At 42.4% G+C, this 23,560-nt stretch overlaps 1 protein-coding gene across 1 annotated transcript in view; it reads right to left on the bottom strand.

Moving 5' to 3' along the window:
• Nucleotides 1-23,560, bottom strand: part of Cdh13 (cadherin 13) — a 1,153,296-nt gene that overhangs the window by 106,984 nt on the left and 1,022,752 nt on the right. Inside the window, exon 9 of the mRNA XM_004659582.2 lies at nucleotides 2,245-2,427. Coding sequence (XP_004659639.1) covers nucleotides 2,245-2,427 — 183 coding nt within the window. The remainder of the gene's footprint in view (nucleotides 1-2,244; nucleotides 2,428-23,560) is intronic.

Here is a 23,560-nt window from a genome sequence, read left to right as displayed (position 1 = left end):
CCTGGGGAATCAAGCCTTGAACCAGGGTCCTTAGACTTTACACGAAAGCACTTAACCACTAATCCATCTCTCCATCCCGTTTTAAAAAAACATCTTGATTTATTTGAGAGAGAGAGAGGCAGATAGAGAAAGTGGCATGCTAGGGTCTCCAGCCACTGTAAATGAACTCCAGATACATGTGCCACCTTGTGCATCTGTCTTACATGGGTACCATGGAAAATTGAACCTGGGTCCTCAGGCTTCACAGGCAAATGCCTTCAGTGCTAATCCATCTCTCCAACCCCCAGTTTGCCATTAGAATTCCAGCAAGGAGGATTGCTGTAAATATCCATGCTCACCCTGAGCTGCCAGTTGATCTGGACTGACTGACTCCACCTATCTCTGGAAATCTCTCTGTTCTCATCCTCATCTGAGCCACAATGGTTGGCCTTTATGACTTGCAGTGGAAAGCATTCCCAACAGATACTTGGCTCCGTGGGACCACAAACATCAGAGAGCATGGACAGGGCTGCCTCTCACCAGAAGGTTGTCTCAGGCTGCCTCAGATGTTCTGGGGGAGGGTGTGCAGAACTCAAACCCTTCCCACCATTCATTCTGGGTCATAGTGTCAAAACTAAGTGAGCTTTCTCACTAGTGCAATGAATCCTGGCCTCTGTGGGCACTTCCTCTCTGGGAATTTGCAGGGTTTGTATGCCCTGGTGGAGACACCCCTGAGGTTGTGCCCCTCCACAAGGGCTGTGCCCTGGGAACCTCAGACTCATCCCTTACTCACATTCTAATCAAGCAGCTAGAGCCTGTGGTCAACTAGCATCTAGCATCTAGCATCTGGATGAGTCTTATATATGCTAGTATTTGTGAGCCAGAGGGACAGATCTGTTGCTTCCTGAAAGTCTAGTTTGGCTTGAGTTTTAATTTCCTCCAGTCAGAGCAAACACATTATGGGGAACACTGAGTTCACTCAGGATGTATGATGGGATATATATTTACTCACATTTCCTCCTGAGGTTGCAGGGCTGGAAAACTGCCCAGCAACTTCTACAGACACTGGGATAGCTATGTAAGCCATCTGTGGCAGTGCTGTTTTATGACTTTCACAGTTTTAAAAGTGATAGTGTTGGATGCGGGAGGCTGGCTAGACTCTCCCTACAGCTCTGCCATGACTGTGTTATTTAGAAGGAAGAACCAGGAAGACCAGGAAGTGGAAAAGGGCAGGGCTTGGGAAAAACACAGCTCTAGTGTCTTCCAGAAGAAGCCAGAAATTTCTGCAATCTGTTATCCTCAATGGATGTCCCAGGGTCATTTTGGAATTTAGTGTGTTGGTTTCTAAACTCTGTACTGGGCAAGATAACAGCTCAAATATGCCCCAATCTAATCCCTGAAGTCTACTCACATATGACCCTACAAAGCAAGCAGGGCTTTGTAGATGAGATTCGATTAAAGGACCTAAGATGAGGGATTATCCTGGTTTATCTAGTGGTTATGATAGAATCACTTTGCTCCATGAAAGAGGTCCTGGTATTGAAAGGACTCCACAAGAACTTTGGAGCTGGGTGGAAGTGTGAAGTATATTCTTCTGGGATCCCAGAGGAGACCAGTATCACACCTCCCTTCCTTCTTTCCTCTTTCCCTTCCTCTCTCCCTCCTTGTCTCTCTCCATCCTTCCCTCTCTTCCTCTCTTCTTTCCACTTTAACTCTCTTTGTCCCTTCTTTCCTCTCTCTCTCCTAACATTGCTGTATCTCTAGTTCATTTGAAGGGTTTTTGTATTTGTGTTTGTATTTCTCCTTTGTTCCACTTGCACTTTGAGGAAGTAACTGACACTAGCCAGGAAGAATCAGCAAGATCTCACACTCAGAAGTGTGTGGTGCTTGTTTTTAAGAGGATAACATAGGCCCCGCTAAGAAAGGCCAATAAGAATCCAAACAGCCCACATCTTGTGCACAGATTTCAAAAGCCCTACACCTGGTCTTTTTAACAATTCATTAGCAAATGTACCACCAAGAATCTTACTGAAAGCCTAAGTTTGGCTTTCTTAAAGTTATGAGAAACCTGAAGACAGGTTTGGCTCATGGTTCCTGGTGTGTGCTACAAAGAATAAAAGTGTACTCTGAGCCCTGAGTCTTTTTCTCCTACTTACCAGAAGCAAGAACTAGAATTTACGTGTAACCATCTCAACTCGGTGACTCTACATGGCCCTCAGGGGCCTCAGTGCTCCCAGGACAGAGAAGCTATTAGAACATCCTTACCTTGACCACAGACAGCATGCCCTCATTGGTCTGTGGGTTGGTGTGAATTTCAAAGCTCTGCCCTGGGTTTCCATTGATGATGGTGTAGGCAGCTCTCCATGCACCTGTTGTGGGATCGTCCTTGTCTTCCACTGTCAAATTGACAATAACCCCCACAACTCCTTCTTCCACAGTGGCTTGGAACTGCAAAGAAAGCAGACAGTAACTGTCATTGTTTTGAAAACTACTCGGTGAAGATCATTTATGAACCTCTTCCTGTATACCTGACTTTAAGCATGTGACATATATGGACCTCTTCCTGTATGCATGACCTTATGTATGTGACATATATCACATTTGACAATGAATTATAGAGGTTGGGGAGATGGCTCATTCAGTAAAGTGCTTATCACATAAGCATGGGGACCTGAATTTGGGGCCCCAATGTCCATCAAAAAGCCAGGCATGGTTATGTGTGGCTCTAATTTTAATGCTGGGATATAGAAAGAGGCAAATTCCTGGGGCTTGCTAGGTAGCTAGTCTAGGAGGATTAGTGAACTCCAGGTTCAGTGAGAGGCCCTGTCTCAAAAATATAACACAGATAGTGACTGAGGAAGACACACAAAACATCAACTTCTAGTTTCTACATGCACACATGTAGATATGCATATAAACATATATGTGTGCACAAACACACCATAAATACACACAGAAGAAAATGCTGGTTCCCATCTCTCAGCTTTATCTGGACTCAGGTGAGGCCCCGAGACTAACTTTTCTCTTGTAGAACATGGGAAGAAGGATGCTGGGTTCGTGAGGATTAACAGTTGAGTCTCCTCTCCTGCTTTCTTTCCTTTTGTCTACCTGAGTACTCACAATTACAAGGCCAAAGGGAAGGGTAAAGCCACAGTGAGAAGAATATTGCGTCCCCAAACTCCACTTTGTGGGAGCAGCCAGTGGCCAGGAACACCTGCTCTGAACTACTGTTGAGTAAGAAGTGAGTGTGGAGTATAAGCCATTGTGCTTTTGTTTGCATGTGCTCTTGAAGCCTCATCCTCTTTGAGTTCAAGATGATCAGATAAACAGAGCATGAATCTCATAAGCAGAGGGCAGGGGCTGGAAGCAAAGTGTCTGCTTCTCAACCCTGTCCTTCACAACGAAAACCAATTTCATCCTGCCCTAGCCTTCGCCCACAACTCATATGATTCATAGACCATTTTCTAAGGAAACAGAGATTCGTGGTTGGGAGCCTTGTTGTGGCCATGTTTTTATTGTACTACATTTCAGATACTTTGTGTGAGTGGGTGTGGTGAAAATCAAGCAATACATGAAAAATGAGGTTTTCCATCAAAAGAGAATTTCATGAGCTATTATTAGTACATTTCCTCTGAGCTGGAAGCAGAAAGCATTGTTCTGGTGTTTACCTCTGACACAGTACAGGTGAATAGTAATCTGCTTGCAAATATTTCATAAACAAGTAATACCAATAAGCTGACAAGATGAAGAAATATCTTGGAATTTCAATTAGTAGGAACGTGAATGCAGACACGGTAAGATGATGTCAAAAGGGCCTGTATTCAAAGAGGAGTAATTTGAGAAATGAGGTTTCAAAAGCAGCTACTGACTCATTGACTTTCAAATCATTAATCATGAGGCTCAATCCTGAGGCCTGGGGGTGGGGGCGAGGAGGGGAACTAATTTGTCTATGGCATCTCAGCAAACCTGGGTGAGTTGTTTGTCTGCCTTAAAAGGGGAGTTGGAAGAATCTTAGAATATGTAGTAGGACTGAAATGAGCTGGGGGAAGAGAGATATAGAGGATATTATCACAAGAAATGGCTTCAACAGTAGTTATTTTGACCCAATTCTTCTGATGATTGCTTAAGGACAACTGACCTCTTCTATCTATTATCTTCTATCTTTCCAAACTCACAAAAAAAAAAAAAAATCAAAGGATTCCTAAGCTGGAAAACCAGATTTGTGGACCTCAGCCCTGTCTCCAATGAGGTTGAATAAAAATTCCTTGATTCTATTCCAATTCACTGGTACAAAAGAAAGCTACAGATCCAGGATGAAGACTAGATAATTCTCATACATTGTTTGGAGTAAGCAACATTGTAAGTCCAGATTTAAGGATGACAAGGAGGTGCTATGGTGACTGTTCTTGTGGATGAATAAGTTGATCTGATCTGGTGTTTAAAGGGCATTCAGTGAATCTGGGCTTAGCAGGGTAGAGTATGGTGATCAATTACTTTTGTCTGTTATGTGTCCAGAAAGACTGTGGTGACACATGTGGATGTGACAGATGGATGATGACATTGATTGCATAGAGAAGAAAGGAATACTTGTCCATAGTCCTGTAGTGACCAAAGACCAGTGTCTTGGATTTTAGCAATTTTTGCTTTCAACAAGTCCTACCCAGGGCCTCCTTCACCTTGGTCACTTTTTCATCCCCTCCTACAGCCAGAGCCAGAGGGTTGGAGCCCTAGCCCACTTGACCACAGCAGTCATAAGTGGTCCTTGAGGCTATTCTGATTCCTGCACCTTAGGAAACCAGTGAAATAATTGTGCAGGCCTGAAGTGTGCTGAAACTTGAAGTTACTGGGAGCCTCTGACCAGGTAGAGAGGCTGTGATGTTCAATATACCAGTGAGAAGATAGATACCCAGACAAAGCAGACGAGAGCCACAAGTGTACTGACTGCAGGGTGAGGTGGTTAGAGGGTAGTTCATGGCTTTATCTCCAGCTCCTCACATGGTGCTCACTGCAGAGAAGACACTTGGGAGCTATGTGTTGAATCAATGAGTGTTGTGAAATATAAGAAGTGGGAGCAGAGGAGAGAGATGAGAGATAATGTGGAAGGATAAGTCACACAGGAGAGGGACCAAGGGGTTGAGTCATTTACTTATACCTACTGATTCTCCACCTGCCGAGATGTTCTGGAAGGCAGGGTTAGACTTATCTCCCCCATTTCCAGGACATCTCCAGTAGAGCTGCATGATGATTTCTGTGGACTCTATCCACTTTGGCTTTTGTTGGCCTCTCTAATCATAAAAGTTGAGCTTTTTTTCTTTTCTTCTTTGTTTTTGTTTTAAGGTAGGGTCTCACTCTAGCTCAGGCTGACCTGTAATTCACTAGTCTCAGGGTGGCCTTGAACTAATGGTGATCCTCCTACCTTTGCCTCTCGAGTGCTGGCATTAAAGACATGTACCACCACTCCTGGCTTCATGAGCTTTAAAAATTACATTTTTTATGCTGTAAGAAAATAATTTAAAATTTTCTTTGATTCTGATATTTTTTGTTTTTAAATCTTAGAGCCTCAAGACTGAAATCCACCAGTTCCTGGTAAGTATCAGTCAGCCTGGATCCTCAGAACATAGTACAGTGTTCAGCACATGGCTTGGTTTGAAGAGCTGATGGATGGATGATTTCATTAATTAATTAAATCAGTTATGTGGGCCATAACTGTGTGAGACAAGCTTGTACAGCTTCTCTCACAACCTTGAGATTTCATGCTTGCTATACCTACTGAATAGACTGGCACAGAATGCCATTTTAGTGTGTGGGCAAGAAGTCCATGCAGAATGAGAAGAGAGCAATGCTTTAGGAATTCTCACAAGTGTGTATTGTGAGCTTTACAAGGTGTCCTTACTGGCAGTAATGTTTCCAAAGCTACATTTGCCTATTATCCATCTATTCATCAATCCATCTACTCACCCATCCTTCCACCAACCCATTTTCCACCCATCCATTTATCCACTCAAACCTTCTCCATCTATTCACTCAGACATCTATTCACCCACTCACTCACCCATCCACTCACTATCTACTATCCATTCATCCATCTATCCATCCATTCATCCACCCATCTTGGGACATACTAGTAAACAAAGCAGATAGAGTAATGTTTTATCATGGAAATTATAGGCTAGAAGGAGAAACAGATATAATATAAATGTGTAATTATAAAAATATGTTAATTGATCAAAGAGAAGTCACCTAGTTATAGGAGAGTCGTTAGCACTGTGCACTGGTGGAGGCAGATACCTGAGCCAGGGTCATCATGGAAGAATTCCCAAACACTGAAAGAAGAGTGGTAATTAATGAGGTAAAGGAAGTGGGAGCACTCATTCCCAGTACCTGAGAGTGGACATAAAGGCAAGGTGTTAGGAAGGGGCCCAAGGAAGTCTGAAGAGCTGGGAATATTTGTGGAATAGAAGGAGGGCAAGGATGGAATGTAGTAGGGACCTAGGAGAATTGCTGCTTCACAATGGACCGCATAGCACTGTGGATAGAGTCAGATGGTGTAGGGCCTTGAAGCTAGAGAAAAGCACTTGGAATTTACTGGAAAGCCAACTAGAGGCTAATTAAGAAACTAGATTATGCTCAAATCTACTCCTGAGGGAATTCAAAAAAAAATTAAAATCTTTAAATATAAAAAAAATTCAACGTAATTGTTGTGGCCTTTTTTTAGACCATTATCTGATTCCTACATAAACTATAAAGCCAGTTTCTTTGAGCATCCATTTAGAAACTCATTACTGCTTAATTAAACACTCATTTTATTAATTCTATTCAATGTTTAACTCCATTATGTAATCCAAGAATGGAAAATTAAATAGATTAAAATGAAATAGTACCATTTTACATTTCTAGAGCAATGCTCACTATGTGATTTGAAAACAATAGATAGACATTAATTTACCAAAGCATGTAGGAGGAATTATTGATTGTAACATTACTTCCTTTAGTTGGAAAAAAATAAAGTTACATTTCTGTTTGACTGAATGGCAAATAAAATACCAGATGTGAAATATATTTTGTACAACCACTGTGAGCCATTTGGCTTGGGATAACACACTGAAGCCTTTGTGTCTGTTCAAAACAACACTGAGTTATTGCATGCTCCTTTCTTTGGAAAGGTAAGATGGGTTCTGAAAGGACTATGATGGGGTAAATGCTTGTAGGTTCTCAGAGGTCCTTGTCAGGAAGAATCTCAAGGTTGCAAAAGAAGCTGCACAAGCTTGTCTCACACACAGTTATGGCCCACAAAACTGATTTAATTAATTTACTAAGTCACTCCTCCATCTGTTCTTCAAACCCAGTCATGTGTTGAAGAAGAGAGAATTGGATTTTTCCAGGTAAGTTCTCCACTGTAGCCCAGGCTGACCTAGAACTCACTGTATCTTCAGACTAGTTTCAATCTCATGATGATCCTCCTACCTCTGCCTCCTAAATGCTAGGATCAAAGGCATGTGCCACCACAGCAGAAATTGGATTTTTATCAATGTGTGATAATTATAAGAAATTAATGGATTACACCGTGGTATATTTAAAAAAAATATAAGGAGAGAGAGAGAGAGAGAAAGAGAAAGAATGGGCATTATGCCAGGGCTTCTTGCCATTGCAAATGAACTCCAATACATTGCCATTTTTTGCATCTGGCTTTACAGGGGTACTGGGGAATTGAACCTAGGCAGGCAGGTTTTGCAAGTAAGTGCCTTTAACCACTGAGCCATGTTCCCAGTCCCACTGTGATATTTTCATACTTGTATATACCTTGCACTGATCATGACCTCCCCCTCTTTTATTGCCTCACATCCTTCCCTCGCTGCCCACCCCACCACATTCTTTTTCCAAAGGACTTAGATTTCATTAGCCATCAAGAATGATTGCTCTTCCTCAGAGCACAGAGGTAGTTAGGACATTGTGCTGGAAGGTGGTCATCAGCATGATTGCTCACCAGGAAAGCTTCAGCTGGGAGGAAGCCAGAGGAGAGGATTTCAGTGACTAGACTTATCAAGGTTGGGTCCTTTCCTACTCAACTCCAGGCTTAAGAGCTGTCAACCCTAACAGTGAACTTAAGAAGCTAGAATGAAGTCATCTGGGCCCCAGCTTTATAAAAATTAAATGAGATGTATCAGAAAAATTTCTAATCCTAGTTTTATTTGTGACAATAAAATGGTAGGGGAGAGATCACTAGAAATCTAACCAACCCACATGTGTATGAGTTTATTGTTTACATAAAGGATATAGCTTACTAGAAGAATATAACCTCTTGTGATAGTAGACACTGTTATTGATGTAAAGACTGCATTTAAGAAGCTGGGCACATTGCCCTCCTATATATAATAAGAGGTCAATATTTGTTGACAATGATAATAAAGATAGATTTTTCTTTGTATTATATGAAATTGATACTAATAAATTAGGCAATGTGGTTCAAACCCCTGTGACTCTATTCTTATCACTGTGTACTAAATTATGAGGTCACTTTTGCATGTACCTTATTTCTCTGGATTAGTGTGAAAAAAAATCTCTTTTCATTTCGGTGATGCATATCCAATGCTCATTACCAGCTTATCCTTGTCTTGTTCTGACAACTGTCAAGACACACAATGCTGACCTACAATGTCCACATTTAGAAGGTCAGAGATGTTAGATACCTGATCCCTTCTACCTATGATTAGCACTTATGTCAGGATGGAAAGATGCGGTGATTCATCTTAATAACTAAGTCTAAGTGTGCACTGAATGCTGCTGGAGATTCTGGACACGACAAATACAGCAATAAACAAGAGGGACAGTATCCATCAGCACTACCCTCCTCCCCTGCTGCCGGGAACTGAACTTCTTTATATATTTTACAGATCTGTCACATGTCCAGCTATTTGTTTTCTGTAAGTTCTTAAACCCTTTCTTATGAGTCATAATTTTGAATGATTTTTGTTCTAGATGTGATTTTGGTTCCAACTAATGATCATTTAAATAGATTCTGTTCTGGATGGATATTATGTTGGGAAAACAATGAATATCGACCCCTAATTCACACTATATACCAAAGATAAAAGTAAAATAGTATGTCTTATAAGAAAACATAGAGGAATAATTTTATTTGGTTACATGTAATGCTTATGTTTAATTTACATAAACTGGTCTAAGTCAAAAGACTAAGAAGTGTTTTTATGTGCAATTTATAGGAAATATGTATAGTATACTATTAAACAGCTATTACGTAAAAGTAGAAAATATAATCATATGTGTAAACTGCATATAATATATAAAAATTACATAAAACTTTAAAAGTATATATAGAACAGCTTTTAAATCAAATTCATTTTATCTTCAAACAGCCTTAGATGTGCCCTTAGAAGTGATTATTAGAAAATTCTCTCAGAGGTGATTGACTGCAGAACCACACCAGGACTCTTTATTATGCGTCAAGAGAGTGAGCTGCTCATGGACTAGCTTTCAGATGGTGAAATCTCCAGTCTTTCCCAGCTGTGTCCCAGTAGGTCAGGTAAAGCCAGGTCCTAAAGTGAGTGGAGGAGCCAGATGGGAGAGCATTTATGAACTACATGGTTATAATGGCCATAGACTCTAGAGAGCATCTTTCCTTTTGTCCTTCCATCTAGTTAACATTCTATGAATGACTTGTCCTCTTTGACTATGAGGAGAGCTTTGATTTTCATCACCCATGGGAGTCAGTTTCCACAGTGAAAAAATAAACAAAAACCAGAGATTCCAGCTACTGTGAACTGAGAGCACACAGGATGGATGTCCTGGCTGTTCCCCTACCCCCAGTTACTTCTTTGACAGCTGGAGTCATGATGCTGATTCCCCAAAATGTCCAATGCTTCTTCTCTAATAAGGTAAGAGTAGTAAAAGCAGATATAAAATTTTAGGTAATTTTATATACAGAATAAAGACTCTAGCAGGGAAGGTGACATGCCTGCCTTTGAAGGCCTCAAAACAAGAATAGTGACAACAAGAAGAAAAATGAATGGAATTATGGTCCAAACTGAGAAATGATATAATACAGTTATTTTTTACAGGTCTAGGAATTGAACCCTGAATGCCATGTATGTTAAACATGAATTTATAAGTGGGGAATAAGAAGTGAGAGCTCTCCATTTCTGCAGATGCTTAGAGGGTTTGAATGTGTGTGTGTGTTTGAATTAGATGTTTGTCATAAATTCATTATTTTGAAAGCTTGTTTCCCAGCCAATGGCAATTTTTGAGGTGTAGCCTTGCTGGAGGAGGTGGGTTGTTGGGGCCAGGCTTAAGGGTGTTACAACCAGCTCTCCTTGACAGAACTAGACTCACTTTCCTATTGCTGTTGTCCACCTACTGAGGCAGAGGGGATGCCCAGACTCTGCTCGTGCTGATTTCCCTGCCTTCATGAAGCTTCCCCTTGAGATTGTAAACCAAAATAAAAAAAAGACTTTCTTCACACCAGGTACTTTTGGTCGAATGCTTTATCCAAGAATAAGAAGATAACTATAACAATATATATGAAACATATATATTTCAGGGTACCCACATGAACCATAAAACATTTTGGGGAACTAAATCCATCCCAAATCCTTGCTGAGGAAAGTGTCACCATGTGGACATTATATATCACATGATCCCATGATTCTATGGCCTCAGTTGATTGGATTTTGCAGTGGCCACTTGTCTTAGGGGTAACCAATCCAAGAACAACCATATTACTTAAGAATTAGAACTCTGGGAGATGGAGAAGTGGCTCAGAAGTTCAAAGCACTTTTTGTGCAAGCATGAAGAATACAACTACTACCACACACACACACACACACACACACAGAGAGAGAGAGAGAGAGAGAGAGAGAGAGAGAGAGAGAGAGAGAGAGAGAAATAGAACTCAGAGAAATAGAAGTTTCGGAGCAGTTAATCATGGGGCAGTCAAAATTTTCCACTAGCTACTGATGAATTATCAAGGAAATACAATGTATGTGGAAGCCAACTAATGGAGACAGGGAGAGGAAAAATGGAGATAGAAGTTTGATATTAAAGACAGCTAGTTTCCAAGTTTTCTCCCATTTACACAAGAGAATTGAATGCCCATTATCAGCCTTATCTTCACCCCAACTAGCTAGAAGGGGGTGGGGTGCAGCACTGGTAGGCGTCTGTCACTCTCACTGGCTAGATTACTCCTGATGATAACTTGGGTTCCATAGATGTTTCCTCCAACACCTTTTCCTTTTCATGCTTTATATCTTACTGTGGGCAACTTCCTGCATATACAAAAGCAGACAGAATAAAGCAGTGACCTCCAGGTGCTTGCCATCAGGCTTCAGGGACCACCACCTCATGCCATCCACCCAGCCACCCCTTTGTCATGCTGCACTATGTGGAGCAAACCCCCGATATATCACTGCACCTATAAATATTTCAGCACACATTTTTAAAAGGGTGATTGTTTCTTAAGAAAATGTGATCACAGTCCTTTCCTGACCCATCTGACATTCACTTCTTCCATTGACAACTAATGTTTCTGTCTTGTGCCAGATGCTTGGCTTAAAGTTTTGCGTGCTGTCTCTATTATGAAAAGAGAGGGTCCCATAAGCCTGAAAAGGGACAGCTACAGAAGGGCCTATTAAACATCTACATGTACAACGAAACTTTTTCAGTGAAATGTTTCAATGTTTCAAGTCACTTATTCTTCCTAAATAGATGAAGAAATGCAAACCCCCAAGATGAGAACAGATCAGGAATAATAAACAACACAGCAAGAAAGAAGCATGCCCTGAGCCAAAAGTGCTCTCCGTGACTCACTGGTATCCCAAGTAAGGTGGTTCTTGGTCCTCTGGTACTTGCACAAACATCCCCTCATTAATGTGAGCGGTCTCAGAGAACTTATGACTCCCCTTCAGGATGATGATGAAATACACATTACACTGGATGAGATAAGCATGACATGGACCAGAGTAGCCATTATCTAGAAGGACTCTGTGTATGGACGGCTGTCCTTAGTAGATCCCCTTCTAACCAAAAATGAGGCTCTAGGGAGCTGGAGGATCAGCTGACAGGCAAGAGAAGAAAGCAAGAGTCACTGCATTTCTGGGCAACAAGTGTGGCTCCCAGCCTTTCAGTGTGCAGTTTCCATGTCAGTTATTTCCCATAAGGCATTTCTGTGTGTAGGCTATAGACACATAGCAGGCACTGAGTAAGTTACTTCTGGGGCAGCTGGCTGGGCTCTGACTTTTTGGGAGCCCTAGGTCCCACCTTCAATGACTATTCTAGTCCTTTATAGCATAGCTTTCTAAGCTATAGGTCATGGTCTTATATGAATCCATACAACCAAGTGTGGGAGTAAGTGTGAAAGAATTTGGTGATAGTAAAAATTTATGAGTGCACAATGACCAGATAGTAATTCAAAATCAAAAGTATAATGCATCTCAGGTGCCTCTAGTAGCACTCACTCTGTTACATTGCATGACTTCGCCGTACCTTCATTCTGAACACACAACATGTGCATGCAGTCATCCCACACAGTGCCACTGGATGCTGCCCCACATACCTTGGTTCAGATTGAGACTATTGTATCCTATGAATTGTGGTGTTCTTACTGTACACGCGACGTTTTCTGCTCTCGAGAAACATAATGGTTTAATCACGGAAAACAAAAGACCTCATATTAAGTATCTATTTAGTGCATCCTTGGATCACATTGTAATAGAATTTTTGATTTTAAAAACTGCTTTTTGAGTTGCTGAATTTGCCTTTCAAAACAAGTCATTAGATAAATTTTGGCTCAGTGTTAGAAATTGTTTCCAACAATTTCTGTAATAGCTCTAGACAGGCTTCTGCCATTTTGTACTATGTACTTATGGGAAGCAGCATGCTTAGCTCCGACGATTATAAAATCAAAGTTTTTAAATTTTTTTGTTCACTTTTATGTATTTATTTGAGAGTGGCAGAGAGAGAGAGAGAGGGAGGCAGATATATATATATATATATATATATATATATATATATATATATATATATATAGAGAGAGAGAGAGAGAGAGAGAGAGAGAGAGAGAGAGAGAATGGGTGTGCAGGGCTTCCAGCCACTGCAAATGAACTCCAGATGTGTGTGCCTCCTTGTGTATCTGGCTAACGTGGGTCCTGGGAAATTGAACTTTGAACTGGGGTCTTTTGGCTTCACAGGCAAGTGCTTAACTAATAAGCCATCTCTCCAGCCATAAAATCAAAATTTTGATCAACTCTGAAAATGATAGAGATGTTCTACATCAAATATTCAGTCAAAATAAACTTTTTATTTTTGTATGTGTGTGCATATGTGTGCATGTGTGTGTTCATATGTATGAGTACAGGTGTGCATGTACCATAGTGCATGTGTAGAGGTCAGAGGATGACCTTGAGTGTTGGTCTGTTCTCTCCTTCCATCTTGTTTGAGGCAGAGTCTCTTGTTCACCATTACATACAGCAGGCTAACTGGCCCATGAGCTTCTGGGCATTAACCTCTCTCTTTCCCACCTCACCACAGGAAGGCTGGGATTACCTTACCCATGATCACCATGATATCTGCCTTTGCATAGATTCTAGGGATTGAAACTCAGGTTGCCATGCTTGCACAGCAAGTGCTCTTAACACATTAAGCCATCTTTCTACATCCCTAAATTTAATTCTTCATATAAAAAATAAGCACATCTATTTCATTAGTATTCAAATTTGCTTTAATACTTAATAAATGTTAAAATTTTATGTACACCAAAGATATGTTTTCAAGTAAATGTCTTAATGACTTATTATCAGTAAATATTTGATTTGTATACCTATATTATATACCTCTATACTTAGGGTTTTGTAAAAACTTCTTTGCCACAAATGGGCTGTAAGTAGGAAGTTTTAGAAGCTAGGGTGTAGGTCTGTAGGATTCAAACATTGTAATCCTTCAAATCTGAAAAACATAAACACACACATTCACAAGGGTATAAAGAAAAAGAATTTTCAAGAAGAAAACTCAAATAACAAAACATGTTATTTTTGCTCTACCAAACAAAACAAAAACACAGACACTAAGGCTGTCAGGAAGACAATGCAATGGACCATGATTTTAAAGTGAATTAGTATAAGCCTAAGAACCAAGAATGGTTGAGAGATGGTCCAGGAATCCCATCGATGTCCCAAGCATTTTCCTCTAAACAACAAGCATGTAAACCACCTGAGGACTCTCTTAATTATGCCTTATCTGTTTTGTTTATTACACTTCCTGCCTAAGATCTTGCTTGAGAACAAAAAAATCAGAATTTTGCTGCTAAAGAGAAGTTTGAAAATCACTGCCTTAGGGAGCCAATGAAATAAATATTACATTAGATGGAGGAAGAACAAACAACAACCAAAGGAGCAAATATGTCTACGTTCTTTTTTTCTCCTGAATGCCAGACTTGGGCATTTTATTTTCATTGACATTAGCATCTCTCCTTCGGTGTTTCTCTCCTTAAGAAAATGAAAGAGGGGCTGGAGAGATGGCTTATTAGTTAAGTGCTTGCCTGTGAAGCCTAAGGGCCCCAGTTCAAGGCTCTATTCTCCAGGATCCACATTAGCCAGATGCACAAGGGGGTGCACGCATCTGGAGTTCATTTGCAGTGGCTAGAAGCCCTGGCGTGCCCACTCTCCTCTCTTTCTCTCTGCCTCTTTCTCTGTCTGTCTGTCGCTCTCAAATAAATAAAAAATTTTAAAAAAAGGAAAATGAAAGAGGGATGGAGGGATGGCTTAGCAGTTAAGGCACTTGCCTGTAAAGCCAAAGGACCCAAGTTTGATTCCCCAGGACTCACATAAGCCAGATGTACAAGGTGGCACATGCATCTGGAGTTCGTCTGCAGTGGCTAGAGGCCCTGACGTGCTCATTCATTCTCTCTCTCTCCTTGCCTATTTCTGTATTGCTCTTTCAAATAAATAAAAATAAAAGAAAATGCAGAGCACATTGATCCTTTCAACAAGGTAGTTGAAGAGTTTAATTTCGAGAAGCAAAGTGATTTCCTGTAGATATGTGTTTGGCCACATTTGAATCTGGATGCAGAATGGTCCTTTTGCAATAATAATAATATGGTCCATTCCAGAGACTTTGGAGTTTCGTTTATGAAATTCTGCAAGTGGCTAGGAGTAGGAAATTCAGTGGAGTGGGGGATGAGTTCTGGTTGGCTTCTAACTCATGGGTGAGTTCACGGATTCCTTAAGTTCCATCTGTCTTTAATTGAGATGCAGGTATCAGAGCCGAGCAGTAGTTTTTAATGTTAACTATACATTAGAGTCATGAAAACTGGGCTGGTGAGATGGCTCAGTGAGTAAAGTGCTTGTTGTATTAGCGTGAGGACCAGAGTTTGGATGCCCAGCTCTCATGTGAAAGCTGTGCATGGTAGCATGGGTCTGTCATCTCAGCATTGGTGAGACAGAGATGGGGGATCCTGGGAGTTTGTTGGCCAGCTAGTCTAGCTGAATTAGTGAGCTCAAGGTTCAGTAAGAGACCCTGTCTCAAATAATATGGTAGTAAGTGTCAATTTGTGGTCTACACAACACACACACACACACACACACACACACACACACACACACACCTGCACACATGTACAAACATACATACATGCATACACACAAACAAAAACAATCATGTGGAAAATCTTCAAAACAATTCATCATTGGGGTACTGCTTTCAAAAGTTTGACCTGAGTAGAGTCTAGGCATTCATTTGTTCTTCTGTAGATTGCTTTACATAGTCTAAATTAATAGCTGGCGCTGACAGCAGCTATTCAAGCCGGCCACTGACATTCTTCCTAGTACTATGATCAGCCTTGGTGACCGTTAGAATGTTGGTGATTCATACAAACTTATGTTGTGGCCTTACAGGGGATGATACTATGTGGGTGGTGTCAAAGGATGCCATGGTAGGAACTCACAGGATGCTTAAGATTCTCTGCTAGGGGAGTTTATAGCTGCTAAAGAGGCCAATAAAATATACTTCTTGAGGAAATATCATTTCTGTCCTTGACTTTTATAGATGCATACCTTCCCTCATGGTATATGTCCCTCACAAGTTCACCCAGAGCCTCTGTAGCAAAGAAGGAAGGACGCTGCTGCCAGGAAGGTGGACCACTCACGAAGGAGAATCCATACTCTCCATACTCAAGGACCACTCTGGAGCTACCACTTTTGTCCTTGAGTTGTAGGTGGGCTCTGTGCCTAATGAGTTACTAAACTATAAGGACTAAAGGACTCATAGCTTGGGGGCTTCCACTTGACCCCACAGCTAGAAGCTATTCCAAGGGGGTAAGAGGAGAGAGATTCCTGAAAAGAAGCAGCCTGTCTTTTTGAGAATTGATGGAAACACTTGCCATTTAGGGTCCCCAAAATGTGGAGGCCAGGATATCTGGTGTAGGAACTACAGCAGCTATGCAATGCTACGGAAAAACTGTCTTGTGTTGTCTTATGCTGTTTCATGACACCTTATATCATCTATAGGGTCATTGCCTTATAATGGTCTGAGTTCATAGCCTGTTGTTCTCATCAAAGAAGGAAACCAAATCTTTCATTTTACCATTCTATATGTGGCTGACATCTTGTTGTGGTCATGTGTATGAGCATGAGAACCAAACCCTAGTGGAGTGCCCTGAATTAGTTGTATCTACAAGCCCAAATATTACCTTCTGTAAACTTTGGCAACAGACCTGGCATTAAGTTATATTCTGGATCCCAGAAATGGGATTTCCAGGGTGCATTTCATCTGAAATTTGTAAGTCATTGTGGTAGTTTGAATGTATGTTCCTCATAGACTCAGGTGTTTTATTAAAGCTTGTCTAGCCACCTGGTGGGAAAAGGTGTCACTGGGGGTAGATCCTAGTGTCCACCTCTCAGGTGTGTTTGGGGGTGGATCTGATTTCCAGCCACAAGTTATGTAGTGCAGGTTGAACTCTGATGAGGTTCCTGCTGCTTGCTGTCAGTTCCTTCCTGCTGCTTTTGATTTTTGTTGCCTGTTTGGTTGTTTCTATCTGCTTGGATGTATGGAAGAAGCTTCTTTCACCACTGATGAAACATACCCCTGGATCTATAAGCTTGGAATAAACCCCTTCCTCCCACAAACTCTTCTGTTTGGATGTTCATCCTAGCAACTCAAAGCTAAAGGTGGACTGGGGAGGTTAAATTCCTGCTAAGATAAAGTGATTTCTTACATCATGCTGTGCTGATGACATTAAGAGAGCAGAGGATCCCCAGGGAAGTCCTGTGTTTGGAGCCGAAAATTGATTCTGATGTTACCAAGACTGCAGAAAAGGCCAGCAGAGGCCGAGGTGTGCTGTGTAACCTTTCAAAGATGTTTACTTTCCCATAGGTCATGACTGGGACAAGATGCTACATGGTCCCTTCTTATGCATGAAGAAAGCTGACTTTACGTGGTTGACTTTTCCTTACCATGATCTAGGGTATCTCATCCCACTAATGCTGGCTCTTCCGCAGTTGCTCTTTGAGTGAGCCCTTGGCCCCATCTCTTCTAACATATTGCACTCTCCTATCTCCAGTTCTGACCTCTAACCCAGGGTCACATGTAGTGGTCACCGCAGCATCTCCACTTGGGTGTCTAATGGGTACCTTAAATGTAACATGCTCAGGGTAGTTTCTTTCCACCATCCAACCCACAGAAAAATGTCTTTCCTTCTTCTCCCCTCCTTCATCATTCAGTTTGGAAGTTGAGGCTAAAAAATTATGGGCTGTCCTTGATCCTTTTTCTTTTTTTGCAGTAGGGTTTCACTCTAGCCCAGGCCTGGAATTCACTATGTCGTCTCGGGGTGGCCTGAACTCACAGTGATCCTCCTACCTCTGCCTCCCAAGTGCTGGGATTAAAGCTGTGCACCACCATGTCTGCCTGGCTTTTTTTTTTTAACCTGTTGCTTGGGATGGCCTCCAAAAGTGTAGGATTCTATTTCTTTGAAAAAGCTTGAATAATTTGCAGCCATAGATAGAAGATTTATGGTTTCCAGGGGCTGGGAGCAAGAGAAGCAACTAGGGAGTGACTGCTTATGGGTATCATAAAGAGGTCCCAGGATTAGATAGGGGTGGCCGGTGGATAATATGACACTGCACTGTATTTTTCAAAGTGACTAAAAGGGTAACTTTTTGTGTCTATTTTTTTGTCCCCTATATATACATGCATGTTGAACACATGCATGTGTTCACAAATGTGCTGGACATACCCACTGAGCACCAACTTGACCCTGCCAGCTAAGGTGGATCCATTTGGACTCCCCCTGCAGGCAACCTCACCACCTGACCCTACGGCTCAGCTTACCTCATTTTACCTTTGCAGCTATAGTCTCACCAGGTAGGTGGTAGCCCTTCCATCCTGTTACACATGCAACACGCTTCATAATCTGCCTGTGCAGGGTGTTGCGTCGCACCACTAACCAATGTAGACCCATGTCCCTGTCCTCATGAACCTGACACCCTCCTCTGCCCTGGCCCCTGCCACAGTCCTTAGTCACAGATTATGCCAAATTCAGATTTCTCTATGACCTGCCCAGCTCTGCCCCTCTGGTCCTCTCCCCCATCACACTGGCTTTTTTAGGTTCCTCACCCTCAGCGTCTCCAGCGCCAGCACTCTGAGTGTGCTCCTCTCCCTGACTTGCTCTTCCTCATGGCTGGTGTCGCCCTGTTAAGACCTCTCCTCGTTCCTTCCTAAAGGACCTTCCTGCAACCTGCTTTGCCATTCATTAACGGGTGTCCTGGTGCAAGCATCTTAACTTGGCTAACCTCTAGTACTCCTCTTATATAAAATGGATATGTGATCATTGCTGGCATCACAAGTCATTTGGCAAGGAAACGGGTGAATGGAGACAACATCCTTACCATGCTGTCTGGCATCATATTAACTGTTCTAAGCCCCCTCCCCGGCAGGATCAGGTCTGAAGATGCCAAGGAGATTGTGGGAGGAAATATGCCAGTAGGGTATGCCAAATTCCTTGTGACTGAACACATTCAACCGTGTGTAACCTCCCTGAAACCTCCTCTCTGATCAGGACCTACCAGCCTCTGCTCTGGCCTATAAGGCTGGAATGTGTGCTGACTGTGGCTTTCTCACAGACTGCTTGTCCCATGTGCTGGGAGATAGATGGCACAGTGTGGCATTGTCCTGCTGGGGGAATGGGTGTGTATCCCTGGGAGCAGAAATGACATTTGAAGTCCCAGCCTTGAGCCTCCTGCTGATGTGCTTCCCTTTCCAGGAGCCACGAGTTAAAGATCAGCAGAAAAATGGTCCAAGGAGACCTTGGCTGCTCAAGGGGCACATCCATTCACCCATGAGTATAATACAGAAAGGGGACAGATAACAAGGCTGGTGGATTGATGACACCCTTTGGAGGATTTGTCTGCAGACAGGTGCTCAGCATAGCAGCTTTGCAGCAATAAAGGGTGGTTTGAAAAGTTCTGGTGCTTTTGATTCTGACTTTCCCTGTTGCTCTGTAATAGATCCAGTGAATCCTCAGGGCTCTCTCCTCCTCCTCTGGCTGCAGCCTTCCCCCATCCTGGGTCCTCCCAGGATGTCCCCACTCTGATCTTCTGATACCTTCTTGGCTTGACTGTGGGATCTGGCATCTTCGTTAGCTATCTTCCTCATGAAACCCTGGTCCTCTAGCTCCTGCAGCACTCTGTTCCCATCGTGGGTATTTCCCTGCCCTGCTTACTCAAAGGGCTCCTTTTGCTAAATTCAAGGGGTTGGTGATCTTAGCTATGAGCTGCATCCTAATGTCCCTATAAATCCTGTGATGTGAGCCCACAGGAGACATGTTCCCCCAGACAAGCTCATAGTTGTGGGGATAGCTGGAGCACATTTAGTCATGCTGATGCCCCATGCTCTGTTCATCCATTGCCCGTTCCAACTTTACCCTGCATCTTATCCCTCCTGCATGTCTTCTTCCACCTGCCGTCACCCATCTATGTATTCATTGTCCCATGCATGCATTCACCAGACGTTCACATCTCCATTCCCTTCAGTATGCTAATTCCTGCATCCATGTGTATTCTTCTAGTCCTGGTTTGTCTCATTGTTCTTGGCTCCATTCCCCAAACACGCCTCCTAGCTGTGCCTCCTGCAGATCTTTATGGCTGATAGTGCAGTACGGAGCGGTGCTGTTGACATTGCGTGCACAGCAGTGGATTTCACACACTCAGCCCATGCTCTCAAGAGTGTTTGCGAGAGCGCACAAACACATAAGTAATAAAACACCAAGCTCTGTGAAGAAAAGTAAAACATTCCTCCATGGTTCCTTCCTTTCCCAACCTTATAACACGTCAGTTCATCTACCTCCTGTGCTCATCTCTGCCATCTTTCACAGCTAAGTACCAGGTTTGTGCTAAGTGCCAGGATATTAAAATGAAGCTACAAATCCCGATTCTAGGTCCATACAGAATAATCTGCATTTCCTCATCTCTTGCAAGTCCCCCACCCAGAATTAAGATTTTGTTTAATCTGGTTTGACTTCTGAGCTATGGGGAATCAAATGCATTCCAATCCAAATCAGTTCATGGTGTTTCAAATCTTTAGAAGATCCCAAGTACATTTAGGCAGGTGGCCTATTGGGGAACTGTATCTATTACCTGTTAGACACAGTGCTGTTTTCCTTTTTTTTTTTGTACAGTCTTTTTGAGACATAATTCACATACTATAAAATTTATCTGTTCAAGCCATGCAACTGAATGGATTTTGGTATATTCAGAGTCATGCACATTGTTCACACGATCAATTCTAGAACATTTTAATCACTTCTAAGAGAAACCTCAAACCCATTAGGCCTTCCTCCAGAGCATGCTTGTGTTTTCCTCTCCTGGTGGCCACTGATTGTCTTCTGGGTTTGCCTACTGTGGACATATCACATGCACAGAGTTTATATAGTCTGGCCTTTTGTGCTTGGTTTTGTGGACTTGGCATCATGCTCTCAAAGCTGTCGATGTTGCTGCACAGCTCAGAACTTCATTCCCTTGAAGACTGAAAAATTTCTCATTTCACAGAAAGTAATGAAAACCATCTTCTTTACACAAATGGGCATTTGGGTTGTTCCCACTCTTTGGCATTGTGAACAATGCTGCTGTGAGCATCCACGTACAAATTTCTTGAGGATACATGCTGTTTCTGTGGGGAACAGACCCAGGAGTGGAACAGCTGGTCACATCAGGACCCAGTGTTAAAGGTGGTATGGATTGTAATTACTGCCAGCACAGGTGTGGCCCTCCTGCTGTGCCTTTCTAATATGCAGGGTTACATGCCTTTGGATGGCGGCCCTGAGCCATTACCTCCGGATCTCATATGAGGAAAGGTGATTATCTGAGGCCTTCCCTGTTCAAAGGTGTGAAGAGATGGGCACCACAGAGGGGAGCCTCCATACTTTCAATTTCCATGGGTGCTGCTTGGATGACTGTAAAAACCAGACACAGTCCCTGAAACTATGGGGCTAGGTCCCTCCTTGCATGCCCTCCATAGAAGTTGCAGCAAGAGAAACTACATCTTCAATCTCCCAAAACCATGCGGAAGCTGACATAGTGGGTTAGGCTCTTAATTTTAACTCCCCAGGACAAATAATGACAAGAGAAACCTACTTCCATTATGAGGGATTTGTACAAACTCATACATGGAATTGACTTACAGCTTCTAATTTACATTTAAATCCCAAATGTCTTAGTCAGGAGCAACAGTTCAGAACCCATCCTCTGTGTCAGCACCATTGATTCCAGCTTCAAGTCAACCCAGTGGGACTAATTGCAATTCCCATTGGATGGTATACATGTTTCTTCCACAGTGGCTTATGGGGTTCCCAAGAACACTGGAGTCCCATGCGTCCAAGAGATGGCTGAACATCAGACCATTGGGAATCAGACACCATAACAAGGGAGGACTCTCTGAATCATTCTTCATATCTTCTGGGCTCTGATCCCTGGGTGGGATAACAAAGTTGGTGTCTGTGTGGGGAAATAGGGCCCCAAGGGCATTCTGTGACATTGAAGAAGATCAATGAGGAAAGCGACTCATGCTTAATGCTCTAAAACGTTCTCTCTCATTGGCTGTGTGACCTCTAGCAATTCACTGCTGCTTAATTTTTCACCTGTAAAATGGGAATAATAATAGTACCTGCACTTATCAGATGATGATGATGATGATTAAAAGAAAATCTTCCTAAGACGCCTTGCTGAAAGCTCAGCACATAAGAAGCAATCTACTGCACACTGTTATCATGAATGTAGATAAAGTGAACAAAGAAATGAAGGTTGTTGCTGTGAATTTCATTACAAGGAACATGAACAAAGAAATAGACTTTGTTCTTTTGGGATTCTTGTTACAGTGGCTTCGTCTCTCACAAAGTAATATTCCTGCCAATAAAACAGTTCCCTAACTCCCTAAGTTGCTTAGAACTGATGTCCCTTACATCCACAAGTGACCTGATCAGTAATTTTTATTTTTCTAATTGCATTCTTAACCCAACTTGGTTTTTCAGCCTCAGCATGATAATGTTTTGGGTTGGCAATTATTCTCCGGCTGGGGGCTATTTTGGGGGCTGTGAGAGGAAATTCTGTGGCATCCTGAGCTCCAACTCACTGGTGCCAGTGGTGCCACCTAAGTTGTCACAACTGAGTCCCTGCAAAGCTCCAGATGCTGTTAGATATCCAGGAGGAGTGTGTGTGTGTACTCATGCCTGCCTGTGTGTGATCCTCGTTGGGTGAGCATAACTCCTACCAATCTAAGCCCCAAGCCCCATCTGCAGGGCTCCCCACAAGTCCATGTGAACAGCAGCCCCCAGAATAAGATTCATCCACAAAGTTGGACCTATCCTCATACCTCTTAGGAAAACATAGAAATAGCATAGTAACATTTTATAGACTAATTGAATCAGACATTGCCAGAAACACATTCAAGGGTAAAACTAAAGACTATAATTAGTATGAAAATTATTGATGTAGCTTTCATTACTCTATAATTTTTAAATTAGCAACTCATAATCCCTTCTATAAAAGAAGAAAGGTATGCTTTCTATTCTCCTTGACACTTGCTTGTCTCTCCCTTCTCAATCAACATATCTCATGTCTGTCAGCACTCAGGAGACCCAGGTGTGACAGATAGATCCAGGTCTTCCAGCTAGGGTCTAGTGCCATCATTCTTCCAGTGAGGAGAGGTCCCAGAGGAGACGGTTCTGTCACTGGTGAGGTAGCTCGACAGATTACAGAAAGGTAGAAAAATCAACTTCCATTTGGTTTAGTTAGAGCTTTTCCAATCGTGCTGCACCTAGACCAAAAGCATCACTGTTGCCAGAACTACACCAGTCCTTTGCATCAGATTGTCAAGGTGCGTTGAGAAGTCTGCTACAGATCTTTAGTCCTCTCTCCGCAGCTGTGCTTATTCTCTGGCCCAGGGGAAAAAAGCCCAGGAGTGCAGGGACCCTCCACACCCTCAGCCTGGGAAGGAAAAGGAAGGGGAGTTGAGGGAAGTCCTTCCTTCCCCCATTCAAGTGCGCACTACAGCTACCAGAGGCTATATCCTCTCCTGCTCAGGTGCATCT

The sequence above is a fragment of the Jaculus jaculus genome, chromosome 1 (genome assembly GCF_020740685.1).
Source record: "Jaculus jaculus isolate mJacJac1 chromosome 1, mJacJac1.mat.Y.cur, whole genome shotgun sequence".
NCBI lineage: Eukaryota > Metazoa > Chordata > Mammalia > Rodentia > Dipodidae > Jaculus > Jaculus jaculus.
The sequence above is the reverse complement of the archived record's forward strand: the minus strand, read 5'-3'. Positions and strand labels throughout refer to the sequence as shown.